Source organism: Panthera pardus, unplaced genomic scaffold, assembly GCF_024362965.1.
Source record: "Panthera pardus isolate Hobbes unplaced genomic scaffold, ASM2436296v1 HiC_scaffold_10, whole genome shotgun sequence".
Taxonomy (NCBI): domain Eukaryota; kingdom Metazoa; phylum Chordata; class Mammalia; order Carnivora; family Felidae; genus Panthera; species Panthera pardus.
In genome coordinates, this window is record NW_026526655.1 from 33,086,876 (window position 1) to 33,104,128 (window position 17,253).

At 40.1% G+C, this 17,253-nt stretch overlaps 1 protein-coding gene across 1 annotated transcript in view; it reads right to left on the reverse strand.

The window, feature by feature from the left end:
* Positions 1-13,664, reverse strand: part of FAM117B (family with sequence similarity 117 member B) — a 94,542-nt gene extending 80,878 nt beyond the window's left edge. Inside the window, exon 1 of the mRNA XM_019436624.2 lies at positions 12,855-13,664. Coding sequence (XP_019292169.2) covers positions 12,855-13,644 — 790 coding nt within the window. The 5' untranslated portion in view covers positions 13,645-13,664. The remainder of the gene's footprint in view (positions 1-12,854) is intronic.
* Between the last annotated feature and the right edge of the window lie 3,589 nt (positions 13,665-17,253).

Consider the following 17,253-nt stretch of genomic DNA (forward strand, 5'->3'; position numbering starts at 1 on the left):
AATCTCAGGTTGTGAGTTCAAGCCCCACACAGGGTGTAGAGATTACTTAAAAATAAAATCTTTTAAGATTTTCAATTTTTTTTATGCTTTATCTTATATTTGAGAGACAGAGAGACAGAAACAGAGAGTGAGCAGAGGAGGTGCAGAGAGATAGAGACAGAATCCGAAGGAGGCTCCAGGTTCCGAGCTGTTAGCACAGAACCTAACACGGGGCTCCAACTCATGAACTGAGAGATCATGACCTGAGATGAAGTCGGACGCCCAACAGACTGAGCCACCCAGGTGCTCCCAAAATAAGACCTTTTAAAAAAATAAAATAAAATAAAATAAAATAAAATAAAATAAAATAAAATAAAATAAAATAAAATAAAAAAATAAAAATAAAGGGTCAGTCAACAGACACAGAGTTAATAGACTCCACATAAACAGTAAATAAGCATTTTAAAAGAATATTCAGTCCTGTTATTAGTAAAAGGCGAAAAGATTTATTCGATCTGAAGAGAAACCAGAATATTGATCCTGTTATTAGTAACATTATTTCCTTATTAAATGGTATTAATTAGCTACTATACTAGGATGACTAAGTATATCATCTCAAATACTCACTATGACCTAAGGAAATACAAATGAAAACTATGATGTACTCTGTTGTACACACTGAAGTGGTAAAACTAAAGAAAAGGTATGAACTCTAATTCTGACAAGGCTTCACAGCAACAGGCAGACAAGACAAGCTCATTTCTGTTTGACAGGGTAAAGTGATTCAATCCTTTTTTTGGAAAGCAATACTACAAAGCATCACATCATTTAAAACTTCACAAAATAACCTCAATCCTGGGACTTTTTTTCCTAAAGAGGATACATATAAATGTGCACTCATACCACACCCAAACACATACATTTACAAAGATTTTTACTAAAGTAATTTACAAGGAGGAAAATAGAAACAAATGTCCACTTAAAAGGAGAATGACTAAGCCAAAATGTATAAACTTGGTAGAGATTTCAACCTTACATATAATAGCATACATATTATACTTTCTTACCTCTTATTTGAAGGTTCAGACTCAAGAAATTTGTGTCACTTTACAAATATTTTTTTAAATAGTTAGAATATGATGCAAATCTGACTCTAATTCTATAGAGTTTTATTAAGACTTACATTTAAAAGCTTTACAATGGGCTAAACTGTTCCATAATCTCTTACTATAGATACTTAGCCTTGAACCCAGCTAGCAATTAAAAATATACTATTAATCAAAAAGGGATCAGGCAAGAGTGCGTAGATGGACCAGAATCATCTAATCAGCTGTTGCTAGAAACATGCAACTTTCCAGTATTAAAGGGATTTCCAACAGGGGGACTCCAAGGATTTTAGAAGATACTATACTCAACAGTGAGCTAGCAGTATAATCTTCACACAAAAAGTTCATTTATTAGACAAACAACAACAACAACAACAACAACAACAGTACTCAAGTCAAGTAAAATACACCGATACCCAATACTTCCAAACCAAAAGGGAAAAAACAGACAAAAGACAAATAGAGGAAGGGGCATGGGTTGTCACAAATATTTTTAAAGACAGGAATCCATCCATTCATTCGAACAAAATTTTTACTGGGTCTCATTTAAATCTTGCAAGTTCTCCCTACCCCAATGGAAGAGAGAAAGGAACAGATTCATTACAATAGAGGTATTGGGTGAGTCATACTGTATTAAAAAAAATTTAATTGGTAGAAAGACTGTCCAAAGGTGTGGGTCCTAAGCTTTTCTTATACAATTGAAAACATAACATTTCTGAAGTAGATCAGGTGCATTGCTATGACATGAATCAATTTCCAGGAGCAGATGTTCCAAGAATTCTTAGGGATATCAATAATGGCAACTGTTTTCTAGAGAAGTGAAAAATGTCTACCTACAAATCACCTAGCAATCCCTGACTGCACATAAAGCACTCTGACTCACAACCGAGTCCCATATGGCCATTATCAGGCTTTTACCATTAAATACTACTCCTTACTAATCTTATGTATTTTCTTGTCTTTACTGCTAACCCCTGAAGTGTGCAAAATTCTACATTGCCTCTCTCTTTAATTCTAAAGTCTGTAAGGTCAGGGATGTCTTCTTAATACCTTATAAGCTGCTCTGCACAGAGTGAGCTTGAGTTCTAAAATAATATAAACAGACATCATTCATCCTTATCTTTAGAAATATCAGTACATGCACAATGGGAAAACATGATTAATGTGAAATGGTTTCCCAGAAACTACTAGCTAGAGCTCAGTAAATCTTAGTATAACACCAAGTAAAATAATTTTTAAGAAATGGTAAATTAGAGGGGCACCTGAGTGGCTCAGTCACTTAAGCATCTGATTCTTGATTTTGGCTTAGTTCATGATCTCATGGTTCATGAGCTGGGCCCCACATCAGGCTCTGTGTGGAGCCTGCTTGGGATTCTCTCTCTCTCCCAATCTCTCTGCCCCTCCCCTGTTTGCTCTATCTCAAAATAAATAAACTTTAAAAGAGAGAGAGAGAGAGAGAGAGAGAGAAGAATAGTAAATTAGAAGAGTATGTGTAAAAAAAAAAAGTTGTTCTTTATCTTTCAAAATGTCTGTATTATTATATTACTTTTGAATATACTCAGGCTCAGCTGAACATCTGACTCTTGATTTTGGCTCAGGTCATGATCCCAGGGTCGTGGGATTCAAGCCCCACATCAGGCTTGATGATGAGCACAGAGCCTGCTTAAGATTCTCTCTCTCTGCCCCTCTCCTTCACACGCTTGTGCTCTCACTGTCTCTAAAAATTAAAAAAAAAAAAAAAAGTAAGTGCACTATGCTCCAAAAGTTTATGATCTACTCTGTATGCATACAGAATATAAAAGCAGTTATGAAACCAGTTAATGACAACATTATTAACTTTATCACCCAAATAGGTTCAAAACCTCAGCCATCATTATGCTCTCTCATCTCCTTCATCCTTCAAATGTAATGAGTTAACAAATCCTATCAATTCTTTGCTTCTCAAGCCGTTTTTCATTCACACTACAACCACTCTATTTCACACAGAGTGCTCAAGATGATAAAAATGAGTAAATATAAAATTTTCTTACTTTTAATTGCTTAATAAAAGATAATCATTTAAAGTAAAAACAGTAATAATGTATTGTAGGACTTCTAATGGAGAAGCAACATATTTGACAATGATAGCACAAAGGATGAAAGGCAGGGAACAGAAGATTCTAAAATGAAATATTAGACAACACAGACAGAACATATCCATCACTGCAGGAAGTTCTCTGGGACAGCACTGCTTTAGTGCAACCACTAACAGCACAGTAAAAAGAGAGATAACTAAAAACTAATAGTGGAGATAAAACGGAATCATAAAAAAAAAAAAAAAACCTCAAAAGATAGAAGAGAAAAACATAGGCTGGAAGTCAACTATGAGCTGATATCAAGTCCTGAAATATATCCGACAACTGAAAGAAAAATGTGTACCTCTGGTCAAGAAATCTCATTTCTAAGAATTCATCCTACAGATAAACTTATATATATAAGTACACGAAGTATAAACAAGAATATTCAACACAGTAAACCATTTAACAGCAAAATATTGGAAATGATCTAACTGTTCAAACAAAAGCCCGATAAAATAATGTCTGGTACATAATAAACCTATATGCACAGTAACATATCTACATATTTGTATATGCACAGAATAATTCTGGAATAATATAAAAGAAACAGCTACCTGGATTTCTCTGAGAATAATGAACTTAAAGTAGGGGGAAGACTTTTTATTGTATTTTCTTTTATCATTTATAATTTTTATCATGTGTATATATTATCTGCAGAGAAAGAAAGGATGGAAGGAGGGAAGGAATACATGCTGGTAGGCAGACTATAGCATACAACTACAAAATCAGCTCTTTGAGAGCAAGAACTCCAAAAAAATATTAAAAATTAACTAGTTAATAAAGAAGAATGGTCAATTTAAAATGTCATGTAGAAATTGTGGGGAATAACCCACAGGTTATTTCACCTCCACAGGTTATTTCACCTTTAACAGAAAGAGTATCAAAGACTTCCTATAATACTGAAGAAGTAAAAAGGTAAAACCCATAAAGGACAACAGACAGGAAAAGAGACAACAGTAGGAAAGATGTTTCAACAAAGTTTTGAAAGGAAATGTTTGTGGTAAATTAGCTGCAGTCTAATTATAAGCTCAACCCAAGGTTTCTTGATCTGGCTGGTAGAAGTTCTAAATGTCTGTGCAAAAAAAAAGTGTCTTGCCATTCAAAGGAAAGCAATGAATAATTTGCTGCATTTTCAACTTCTTATATGAATAAACAAACTTTTTCTTGTTTAACAAGCATCAAAAGCAAGGAAAGAAGTGTTTCATTTCATCTGAAAATGAAATGTGAGTGTGCTCATTTCAAGTTCAACTCCAAATTGAGTTTTATTTGTACAGCAAAATAAAAACACCCAAGTAAATGTTTTGCCTTAAAGAGATAAATTTTGTTTTTATTTTTGAAACATCACTTTTTTAAGTCTACATAAAAGATACCAAGAAACAAACATATATAATTCTGCATAACTTATATTTGAGACAGATCATGTTACTCAGAATTTTTTCAAACTATTATGCAAATTGTCTCAGACTAAATTTTTTTCATATTATCTTGGCTTATGGTTTCCATAGCTTTATTATACAACTTTGTCAATAAATTTCCACATTGTAAAAAACTAACTTTACTAACTTTATTTAAATTAAATCTGCTGAGGGGTGCCTGAGTGGCTCAGTTAGTTAAGCGTCTGACTCTTGATTTCAGCTCAGGTCATGGTCTCGCAGTTCATTGTAGGATCAAGCCCCACACTGGGCTCTGTGCTGCCACCGCAGAGCCCACTTGAGATTCTCTCCCTCTCTCTCTCCCTAGTAAAATAAACATTTATCAAAAAAATAACTCTGCTAAGTCTACCTTTAGAAAAATTAACCTCATTGGTTTAACCCAATTATTTAATCAAAATGTGTTGTGGCTGCCTTATGAGTTTTGAAAATCTATGCATAGGAAAGAGATTGGGGCATCCAGCTGGCTCAGTCAGCGGAGTATGCTACTCTTGATCTCTAGGTCATGAGTTCAAGCCCCACATTAGGTATAGAGCATAAGGAACAGGAGGGAAAGGAAAGGAAGAAAGAGAAGAAAAAAGAGGCTAAGCTTAACTATGTTTTTTCCCAAGAAGAGGTAGAGGGGAAAATTACACAAAATGAGTAAGCTTATAATACGCTGGCCAAGTAGATCCACAGAGAAATCAATCTGTACTCAGAAGATCACTGATTACCACCACACCACTATATCTCAACTTACTGATCATGAAAAGCAGAGGTTTCTTGAGAAATGAAAATTATTCCAAGGGTTTCTCCAGAGCGAAAAGACTGGGAAAAACTGCTCTAGAGAGATTAACTAGGCAGGCTCTGGACTTGAAGACACCAGACATATCCTCAGGCATGATACTGTAGGACTCTCCCCTGGGAAAGCTGGCAGAAAAACCCTACATTAGAGAGTCCTTGCATCATCATTCTCCTTTAAGATCCTCCAGTCTACCAGCCTAACCTAGCCAGAAAGAACACCTGATCAGCATTTTTGTCTCTTATTTAAATATTAATAGAAAACGAATGACAGTTTCAACATGACAAAGCTCAAGACAAAAGGAGCTCTGAAGATAATGCAGAGGGCAAAAAAAAATAATAACTTTGATGGTATTTATACCTTTTATAAACGTTTTTAGAAAATCCTGACAAGACAAGGACTAATAAGACAGCAAGGTAAGTTCTCTTGAAAAATGAAAATATAATGACCAGGATTTAAAAATCAATTGAAAAGACAGAAGATAAAACAAATCTGCTCGAAAGAAGAACAAAAAGGTACAGAGATGGAAACTAGCAGAAATTTAAAAAGTATTAGCTCAATTCAAGAGGTCCCATATAGCAGGGGTTCCAAAAAGATTTAAAAAAAAGATAACAGAAAGGAGAAATGATAGAAAAAATTTCCCAGAAACAAAGACTACCAAGAGTTGAAAGTGACTGTCTCTAGGAGGCAGGAAGTAGGAGTGGAGAGAGATGTGTCAGGAAAGCATTTTATTTCATTATAAGTTCAGTGTTATTTTTCTTTTTAAAGATCTGTTAAGTAATCTCTACACCCAACACGGGGCTTGAACTCACAACCCTGAAATCAAGAGTCGCACCCTCTACCAGCTGAACTAGCCAGGTGCCCCCAGTGCTCTTTGATATTTTTAATTACATACATGTACTTTAATAAAAACAAAATTTAAATTTAAAAATATAGTATTAAGACAAACATGCTATTTTTTTCTTCAAGTAGTTTGAAAATGGAAGTAGCTGACTTTCTCAACTTCCTTCCCTTCTACTGCTTCCTTCCCTTCTACTGCTAAGTTATCTATCATTTTAACCCACCCTTACCACCTTCCCATCCTCAGAGAAAGAAGTGTCCTTAGTTGTTTCTGAGATTTCCAGACTCTACCATGTGCTGGATCCCACTGCCTCTCACATTTTCCATGACGTTGCTCCATCTACGACTTCCATTTTCTCTTACGCTTGCAGTCTCATTCTCCTAATAAATCCCCTCCCCACACCTATGAAACATGCTTAAGTTTTTCCTATCCTATAAATAAATGAACCTTAGCTCAACTTTGCATCCTGTTTTGTCACTTTCCTTCCTTTCAGTGATATAAGAGTAACCTGCACTTCTTAGGAGTAATTTATAATCCTTACCTCTACTTTCTCACCCACCACTTTAATCCAACTTGTGTACCCCGGAAACTACTCTCTCTCAGAGATCATCAACTGATGGAAATACCAAATTCAAAAGCCTATTCTCCAAGGTCAGCCTACTTGCTCTCTTGGCAGAATCTGAAAATCTTTATCATCCCCTCCTTGAAATCCAATCTTTCTTTTGGCTTTCTCAACACTATTCCACCATTTCTCCTCCTTCCACACAATCAGGCTTCTTCACTGGCTTTTCTATCCTTAAAATGCTTGTTTTCTCCCAGAGTTCTATCCTCAGCATTCTCCCCATCATCTTATCCATTCTAATCATTTCACATATTGCCCACATGTAAATGCCTAGCCTGAAGTACATGTTAAATGAATGTTTACTGAAATCAATGAGTCCCAATTTCTTGCCCCCAATTCAAACTGGACCCCTGAGTTCTAAAACTGTATTTTCCAGTCTAGGGAATTACCTGGACTTCCTGAGAGTACAAACTAAACAGGTCTAAAACACTGTTCATTTTCTCTACCCATATTTGCATTCCCTACTGTGTTGCTTATCACAATTAGTATCATCAACCAAACCTATTACCCTCAACTGCCCCTTTCTCAATCTCTATGTCCAACAGGTTACCAAATCAAAGTCTCTTCACTCTCTTTTTTCCTTGCCATTCCCACTGCCACTGCACTTAAATTCACGTGTTCTATGCCTTAGTGAGTTATTATCCTACAGTTTCTCTCATCTCAAATTTGTGCTCTACTCATCGTAAGTAATTATAAACTCTGGGTTGCCTGTGTGGCTCAGTTGGTTGAGCATCTGACTTTTGGTATCAGTTCAGGTCATGATCTCAGGGTTGTGGGATCAAGCCCCACAGGGGGCTCCACACTGAGCATGGAGCCTGCTTAAGATTCTCTCTCTCTCGGGGCGCCTGGGTGGCTCAGTTGGTTAAGCACCTGACTTTGGCTCAGGTCACAACCTCGCAGTTCGTAAGTTTGAGCCCTGCGTTGGGCTCTGTGTTGACAGCTGAGGGCCTGGAGCCTGCTTCGGATTCTGTGTCTCCCTCTCTCTCTGCCCCTTCCCAGTTCATGTTCTGTCTCTCTCTCTCTCTCAAAAATAAGGAAACATTAAAAAAAAATTTTTTTTTAAGATTCCTTCTCTCCCACTCTACCCCTCTCCCTTGCTCACACTCTAAAAAAATAAAAATAAATTATAAGTAATTATAGACTCTACACATTCTAAGAAGGTAAATACTACCACTACTAACAAATTAACCTTGAATGTCTAAACCCTTGGATGATGAGGAATGTAAAGATGATATGAAAACAGCTAATACTGAGAGATTTCTATACCCATGCAGAGATTATAAGCATTTTATCCTTCTAACAATCCTCTACTGCAAACACTATTATCTAGTATACCCTTTTTAAAGGTGAAGTGAATTTACTTAAAATTAAACGAGTTGTAATGCCAACATTTGAACCCTGGAAATCTGCCTCCAGAGCTTTTAACCATGGAATACATTCTAATTCATATATTCTCTTCAAGGCTTTTCTGAAAACTTACCTTTCTACTTTCTTTTCTACTGTTCCCTCTTTTCTCCTACATCCAATACTCTACACTTTAAGACATATAAGTCTGAATATCCTATATATATTTTCACACCTTTATGATCCAAATATAAAGTTCTGTTTTTCCCCTTCCAAGCCAAATCAAAAGCCATCTCCTCTGGCTGAACTTCTATACCCATTCCCTACAGAACTACTCACTTCTCTATGAGCCCAGAGCACTCATCATATTATATGCTTTTGTACATGTCTTCCATAGCTGGTTTGTGAGTCTCTGGAGTTCCCTGTGTCTTCTACATCTTTGTACTGCAGTTACTAAGAGTAGTTCAATCACAGCTTACAGAACTGAATTAAATACAAATTCTGCTAACCAAGATACTGAACTAATAGTAAGACTCCACTTTGCCTCATCTCCAACTGTAAAATACAGACATAAAAACCAAAAGGATTCCCCTGATGAAGCTAGCATCAATCTCCCAAATGTTAGAGAAACACTGAGTTCTTAAAGCTGTGTACTTCACAAAGTACTAGAAAGCAGAAGTCTAAGATGCTACAAATATGAAGTCCTGGTAACCTACCTCCAGATTATTAGTCCAGAGAAGCCCACTTCTTGTTTCTGCTCTTGCCAGTCTCCTACCCTAATAAACAACCAAATTCATACATAACATAATACATATCAAGTAAGGGAAAAATTAGCAAAAACACTACTTGCTATCTACATACCAGCCACACTGCAAAAGTACATACTGCAAAAATACATACTGTAGTAACACTCTTTTCTGTAATGAGTTTTCAAACTATTTTTCTTTGGTGCTTCTAGTGACTGCTTTTAAAATACAGAGTAAAATCAAAATCAGAGGATGGGGGGCTTTCAAAGTCTGCATTATCAAGGACCCCAAGTAATTCTGATACAGACAAACCACAGACCATACTTGAGCTACAGTTCTGGATGTTCAAAGGCAATGTTCTCTCCAATTTGAAATTTCATACAACCATGAAAACTAAGCCTACACTGGCAATTTATGTTAAATCCACTAAAACTAGAAGCAAAACTAATATGATATACAATAGCTAACTTTCATACTGAGGTACTATGCTGAGGATTTTTCAATTTCCTTTCATTTAATCTTTACCACCATATGAAGCAGATATAATGATCATCACCTATTTTACAGATAAGAAAGTTAAGGATTAGGGGCACCTGGCTGGCTCAGTTGGTGGAGCATATGACTCTTGATCTCAGGGTTTTGAGTCTGAGCATTGGGTGTAGAGGTCACTTTAAAAAATAACAAAATCTGGGGCGCCTGGGTGGCTCAGTCAGTTAAGCATCCAACTTTGGCTCAGGTCGCGATCTCACAGTTCGTAGGTTCGAGACCCACATTGGGCTCTGTGCTGACAGCTCAGAGCCTAGAGCCTGCTTCGGATTCTGTGTCTCCCTCGTTCTCTGCCCCTCCCCCTGCTCATGCTGTCTCTCAAAAATAAATAAATGTTAAAAATAACAATAAAAAAATATTTTTTTAAAAACTAAGTTAAATGTTACAAAGTTATTCACTTCCCCATATCACATGCCTTCTAAGTGGTGGAATACAAATATTTAACCTAGACTGTCTATTCAAAGCCTATGCTCCAAATATGCCACCTCTCCATTTGTAATACACTTGTCATTTTATCAAGACAAAAGGAGTCGGGGGCGCCTGGGTGGCTCAGTTGGTTAAGCATCCAACTTCGGCTCAGGTCATGATCTCACAGTTCATGGGTCTGAGCCACACACTGGGCTCTGTGCTGACAACTCAGAGCCTGCAGCCTGCCTTGCACACTCTCTCTCAAAGATAAATAAACATTAAAAAATTTTTTTAAAAAAGACAAAAGGAGAGAAAGCGCAAAAACAAACCTCACCTCCTTCCTCATTTTGTCTACAGTTAACACTGTTGCCTGGCTACCTTCTCTGAGATCAGTTCCTAATGGCACGCCACTTTGCCATGGAGATGGCAGGCCCTGAAGGTGAGAAGTTTAAAATATGTCAGGGATAGGTGCTTGGTTTACCTTAATAGTAGTCACGAGAAAAAATTCTGGGTTAGCCAGTTATTACATCTAACCCTGGCAAAGTAGAGACTCCCCTCCAAAGATTCTAAGACCTTCAACTCAGAGGCTTTCAGATATTGGATCCCTAAACAAAGATTAAAGCATCCAGTTCATCTGATAGACACCTTGAAGTTGGCGGCCGTATCTAGATGATCCTTGGAATTTGAGTCATATGAGGTTTACAGAACTACAGACCATTCCCTTCTACCAGTAAGGACTTCTACATTTCACTAAGGCTGCAAACTGGTGATAATTTCCCTTTAATCAAAGAGTCCCAGGGATCAAAAAGATTCTTTTTCCCCTCTTCTCTCTTTCCAGATTTAGCCTGAGAAAAATAGCAAATTATCTAGTTTGTGTTATTAAGACTTGAAATATAAAATCTGAAAGTCCTATCTGCATGAAAGTTCACTAGAGTGAAATGAGACATTTCAAGGAAAGAAGCTATCAGACATTCACTTCAGTAAAACTCAATGACCCACACTATTCCTTTCACACATAGTTGAGCATACCATACTAGAAGAAAATGTTTTTTTTATTTTCTGGGAAGTTTTTTGGTGGGGGGACAGGGGAAGCTTTTGAGAAAGGTTACTTTTGTAGCATGACTGGAATGACAGCCTAAGACAAGGGAGCTTTGGGAAACATGAAGAGTGGGCACATGAGACCAAGATCTGAGAAAATAAATCCTAAACAAAGAAGAAAAGACCACCTTCTTCCACTCTTTGCCAATACTTAACTGGGCTCTCCTCAGGTTTCTGCTCTGCTTTAAGGGTCACATAGTTGAGAGGGCAGCCAGATTCTGTTATGAGATTGCAGTCACCACCCCCCCTTCTTCCCTTCCACTTGCCACACTATACCAGCTCCAGAAGGTTGAAGGTAAATTACGTTCACCAGATACCTCTAAGAATTGCTTCAAAAACACATGTGATTTTAGTATGTTATATATATATATCCCAGATCCTGTCTTATACATCATGAACCTACCTCCTTGATATAATGTGAAAGACACGGTTTTGGAGTACCATCCAGCAAAATTCAAGTATCTTGTTACTTGCTACTTAATCTCTCTAAAACCTACTGGGAAAGTTAAAATGAGATCTTGTAGGTAAATTACCAACCACACAGTAGGAGCTCAGTAAAGTGATAACTATATTTTGAGGAGGAGGAGGATTCTAGTACCTTTAACAATTGAAGTTTAAAAAAAACACAACAACGCATTTTCAAACGGGTTTAAAACCATATTCTCATTCTAATTAGAAAACACTATTGATCATTTTTTAGGCCAATCTCTCCCAAAAATGTACCCACTATCTAAAATCTTTGATAAAATAAACAGTAAGAGTCATCCTACTCCCTGCATTTCTGAATGAACCCTTGAAGCCACTTAATCTGTTTTATTTGGCTGAGAAGCACTTCTGTACTAAATTTCCTGAAATTCACAGCAATTCTGCATGAAAGATTCTAAAGAAATTCCCCCAGACAAGGGAAAAACAAAGGTATATATCATCAGTATAACTGCATAAGCCAAAACCCATCCATTTGTTTTTCACACTAGATTCTAACAGAAAGACAACTGAATGACAAATTTTCTTTCCACTTTCATAATTTGAATCTTTTAAGTTACTCTTTATGAATGACTCCAGTGAAACCCAACAGTCCCATTCAGGACCTTTTCCAAAAAAAGCTTCCAAGTACACAGAAAAACAACAGGGTTTTGTTTTGTTTTGTTTTTTGTTTTGGGGGGGGGGGGTAGTTGTCCCTAAAATAATAAGAGAAAAACGTTGATCTGGTTTTTTTTTTTTAAATAAATGGCTTTACATCTAAATAAAATCAGTATATCAGAAATACACCCGGACTCTAAGACAAAGCTTATAGAGTTTTCTTGCTACCCACGTATCAGGTCTAAGGAAATACTAACACGTTGCCAGCCTCACGTCTCTTCAGGGATCCAAATTTGCTATGCTAATGAATTCAGTCTTTACAATCTGAAACTGTTTTACAAAAGAAAATACTTAGCAGACATGTGCTATAGTAACATTAACCAGGTCACTAAAACAAAGCGACAAACCACTCCTAGCCTCACCCCCAAGAAAGAGTTAGCAGTAACCAACGGGCGGCCAGAATCCCAGGTTTATCATTAACACGTATCAGCCCAAGCAGAAGGTTAGCAGCTGCACCTGTACTATCGGAGACCCGCGCAAGGTCGGCAGAGCAATGAATGAGACAAACAGGGAGCGGTGGAGAGGGCGCGGGGCTTGCCCGGGGAAGGCGGCACCGCACCACCCCGGCCCCGCCCCCCGCCCCGCCCCCCGCCCGCCCGGGCTACGCTGTAGCGCCGCAATCCCCGCACGAAAGCGGCGCGCGCCCAGGACCCCTTCCTACTCCCTTCCCCTAGCCGCTCGGCTCCCAGCACGTACCTGCTTTGCAGACCGGGGCGCTTGGGCTCCTCCTCTCTGGGGAGCTACGGCTTTGCTCCGGGGACCTTCTCCGGTGCCGGACGCGGGCTGGGGGTGGGGCCGTGCTCACCTCGCCAGTCCACAGGTGGGTGGGCGAGGAGCTAGGAGACGAAACAGTGCCCAGCAGCGGCGGCGGGGGCTGCGGCCGTGGGGGGCTCCCGCGAGCCCCGGGCGCGGCGCCGCGCGTGGGGCTGGTACCTCGCGTGGACGTCGCGGACGCGCCCGTCTGCGTAGCTACTGTGGGGCTGGTGCGCGCGGCCGCACTCCCGCCGCCGCGCGTGGGGCTAGTGCTGCGCGAGGCGGTGCGCGGGCCCCCGCCGCCGACGCCGCCTGAGGGGCCTGAGGCGCCACCACAGCAGCCGCCGTTGTTGCCGCCGCCGCCGCCGTTGCTCCGCGTGGGGCTGCCATGTTGCTGCTGCTGCTTCAGCTGGAACGGAACCGTCGCCCTCATGGGTTGCAGGCGGCTCCCGGCTCCCCCAGCCGTGGCGACCGCACCGCCCCCGAGGGAGCCGGCCGGCGTGGGGGACCCATTGCGCCTCACCCGCTGGGACATGGTCCCCCCCCCTCCCCGGTGACTGGGCGAGACGGGGGGAGGTTTGTTGTTGTTGGGATGCAGGGGTTGGATTCTCGAGGCCGGAGGGAAGGTCCCCGCGACGGGTGGCGAGGCCGGAATCCGTGGAGCAGGGGGCGCCCGGGCCGCGGCCGGCAGCAACGAGGTGGTGCAGCAGCCGCCGCCGCCGCTCCTCCTCATCAACAATAGTGTCTCCTCCGCTGCCCCCGCCCCCCGCTAACGCCCATTGGTGTAGCGTCAGCCGCGCTCGAGCCGCTCCACCGCGTCCATTGGCTGCGAGCAGCTCGGGTCCCGGGCCCCCAGGGCCTTAGAGAGCCAGGGTTTGCAATAAGACTGTCTGCTCTTTAAAGAGAAAGAGACCCCGCCCCCCGGGGGGAGGGGGAGCGGAGGAAACAGTCGGTGTGTATGTGTAGTGTACGCGCGCGCGCGAGCGTGTGTCTATGTGCGTGTGTGTGTGTGTACACGTGAGTGTACGCGTACGCGAGCCTGGCCACGCGCGTCTTTCCCTTCCCACTGGGGGGAGCCCTAGGGACTCATACTCTGGAGTATTGCCGAAGGGAACGTCCCGAACGAGAACGGTCACCAAGGAGGTCTGAAGTCTTTTCCCCCGTAACTCATTTCCTTACCTCAGTCTTAACGTGCAGAGGATGTGTAAGTGCGTCTTTTTGTTCTGTCCAAAGTCAATGTTTGGACAGAGCTCAAAGGAGAAATTTAGTGTATTGGCATTTTACATCTCGTCTCCTTTTTTAAAAACCTCTACAAAAAGCCAAATCTCAGGTTAAAAATGCTAGTTAGAATGTGTATGTTTTAGATTGTCTCTATGAAGTCCAGTAACCAAATGCTATTGCTACCCTCCTGTATCTCAAGTAATCAAGAATTTACTTTAATCAGCTACTTCAGTTTGTTGATACCTTGGAAAAATGTGTGCTACCTTACAAGTTTGTAAAGTGCCATAGTTTACAAAGGGCTTTATTTGATCCTCACATCGTTATTTGAGACAGAACTGGACCAGACATTAGTATTTTTGTCTAACGGGGGAAACACGTCTTTGTAGTATGGGCAAGCATTTAGGAAGACAGGCAGTGACACTGGCCTGAAATAACGTTTGGAGAGCCTCATCAAGACAAAAAAAAAAAAAGACGTTACACCACATATTCACTTCTCAGGCTATAAACTGCCGGTACGTGATCTCTTTCTACTACTTTATTAGATGTACATTCTAGACAGACTTCGTCTTGTAAAAATGTGAGAGTGGAGGGCACAATATGATTCACTCTGGACCTGAAATTCTACTGGGACCCTGTGCACTTGGAGGAAAGCTCTGAAGACCTGGAGACGAGATTCAGATCCCTGACCCACCACTTACTCTGTGACCTTAGATAGATCACTATGCAGTTTCCTTATCTGAAAAATACAGAACCATCCCCTTCATACAATTGTGATTTTTAATCAAGGGTTAAAATGAAAATATGGTGTGTAAGATCCTCAATAATTCCAGAGTCTCCATGTGATTCAGAGGCCCACATCTCTCCTTATCACCCATTCCTCCTCTCTCCCCTACCACAAAAAGCACCCAAGTCCTTAGCTAATGAACTGCCTTAAGTTGACTAGTGCTCTGGATATATCTGGCATTACTACCCAACCCCACAACCTGTGGTAAGACAAAAATACCTTCTCATGAGACAGGACACAGGAAACTGCCAACACGATCCGTGCAGAGAGTGAAGTCCCACCTTAATGCAAAAGAGAGAACAAACCTTTACATAAAGATGTTGGGGCGCCTGGGTGTCTCAGTTGGTTAAGCATCCCACTTAGGCTCAGGTCATGATCTCTCTGTTTGTGTGCTCAAGCCCCGCATTGGGCTCTCTGCTGTTGGCATGGGGCCTGGTAGGGATCCTCTCTCTGTTCCTCTCTCTGCCCCTCCCCTGCTCTATCAAAAATAAAATAAACATTAAAAAAAAAGATGTCATGGATGCTGTATCAGACACTTTGTACTGCACAAAGTAGGAGCTCAATACATACTTACTGAATTAAACTGAGTTCAACAGCCCTCTTGTTTTGAGCTTCCTGATCAGTTACTTTTCCTTATGAGTTGAAGATTATTATATTTTTGCCTACCCTTTTAATGCATCCCTCCATCCTCAGTGCTTTTATTTTCCTTTTTTTTAAATAAAAAAATTTTATTTGACTTAGTTGATACACAATGTTATATTATTTTCATGTGTACCTGATAAATTACTTTTGATGTCACCAAACTAGAGAGTTATTTGTCAGTGGCAAGACACTTTCAGCTTTTCTGAGCTAAAGTACTGATTTCAGAACATAATTTCATTAGATCAAAGGGTTACAAGTCCTTAGCTCAATCATGAGTTTACCTTTTGCTTCTAGTCATGCTTCCCATAGGAAAAACTCCACAGTTCCATAAAATGCCTATTTTTCAGCTTATCTCACTCATCAGTTTAGAGCTTAACTTTAAACAAATGGAAGCACTTTAACTGAAGCAGGTATTAACCATTTCAGCTCCTTTGTACGAAAGGATATTTGTGATGGCTTGTAAATAAAACTTTGAAGGTATGAAATCAACAGAATGCTATATACATACATATGCATATACATATATGTTATACATATATACATATGTGTGTAAGGTTCTTGGATACCTTAGAGCTCTCCAGTTAGTTTTTAAGTTTTTTTTTTTAATTTACATCCAAATTAGTTAGCATATAGTGCAACAATGATTTCAGGAGTAGATTCCTTAGTGCCCCTTCCCCATTTAGCCCACCCCCCCCACAACGCCTCCCACCCTCAGTTTGTTCTCCATATTTATGGGTCTCTTCTGTTTTGTCCCTCTCCCTGTTTTTGTATTATTTTTGTTTCCCTTCCCTTATGTTCATCTGTTTTGTATCTCAAAGTCCTCATATGAGTGAAGTCATATGATATTTGTCTTTCTCTGACTAATTTTGCTTAGCATAATACCCTCCAATTCCATCCACGTAGTTGTAAATGGCAAGATTTCATTCTTTTTGATTGCTGAGTAATACTCCATTGTATATATATATACCACATCTTTATCCATTCATCCAATGATGGACATTTGGGCTCTTTCCATACTTTGGCTCTTGTTGATAGTGCTGCTATAAACATGGGGGTGCGTGTGTCCCTTCAAAACAGCATACCTGTATCCCTTGGATAAATACCTAGTAGTGCAATTGCTGGGACATAGGGTAGTTCTATTTTTAGTTTTTTGAGGAACCTCCATACTGTTTTCCAGAGTGACTGCACCAGCTTGCATTCCCACCAACAATGCGAAGAGATCCTCTTTCTCCGCATCCTTGCCAACATCTGTTGTTGCCTGAGTTGTTAATGTTAGCCATTCTGACAGGTGTGAGGTGGTATCTCATTGTGGTTTTGATTTGTATTTCCCTGATGAGGAGTGATGTTGAGCATGTTTTCCTGTGTCAGTTGGCCATCTGGATGTCTTCTTGGAGAAGTGTCTATTCATGTCTTTTGCCCATTTCTTCACTGGATTATTTGCTTTCTGGGTGTTGAGTTTCCTACGTTCTTTATACATTTTGGATACTCGCCCTTTATCTGATATGTCGTTTGCAAATATCTTCTCCCATTCTGTCCATTGCCTTTTAGTTTTGCTGATTGTTTCCTTTGCTGTGCAGAAGCTTTTTATTTTGATGAGGTCCCAGTAGTTCATTTTTCCTTTCGTTTTCCTTGCCTCTGGAGATGTATTGAGTAAGAAGTTGCTACGGCCAAGGTCAAAGAGGTTTTTGCCTGCTT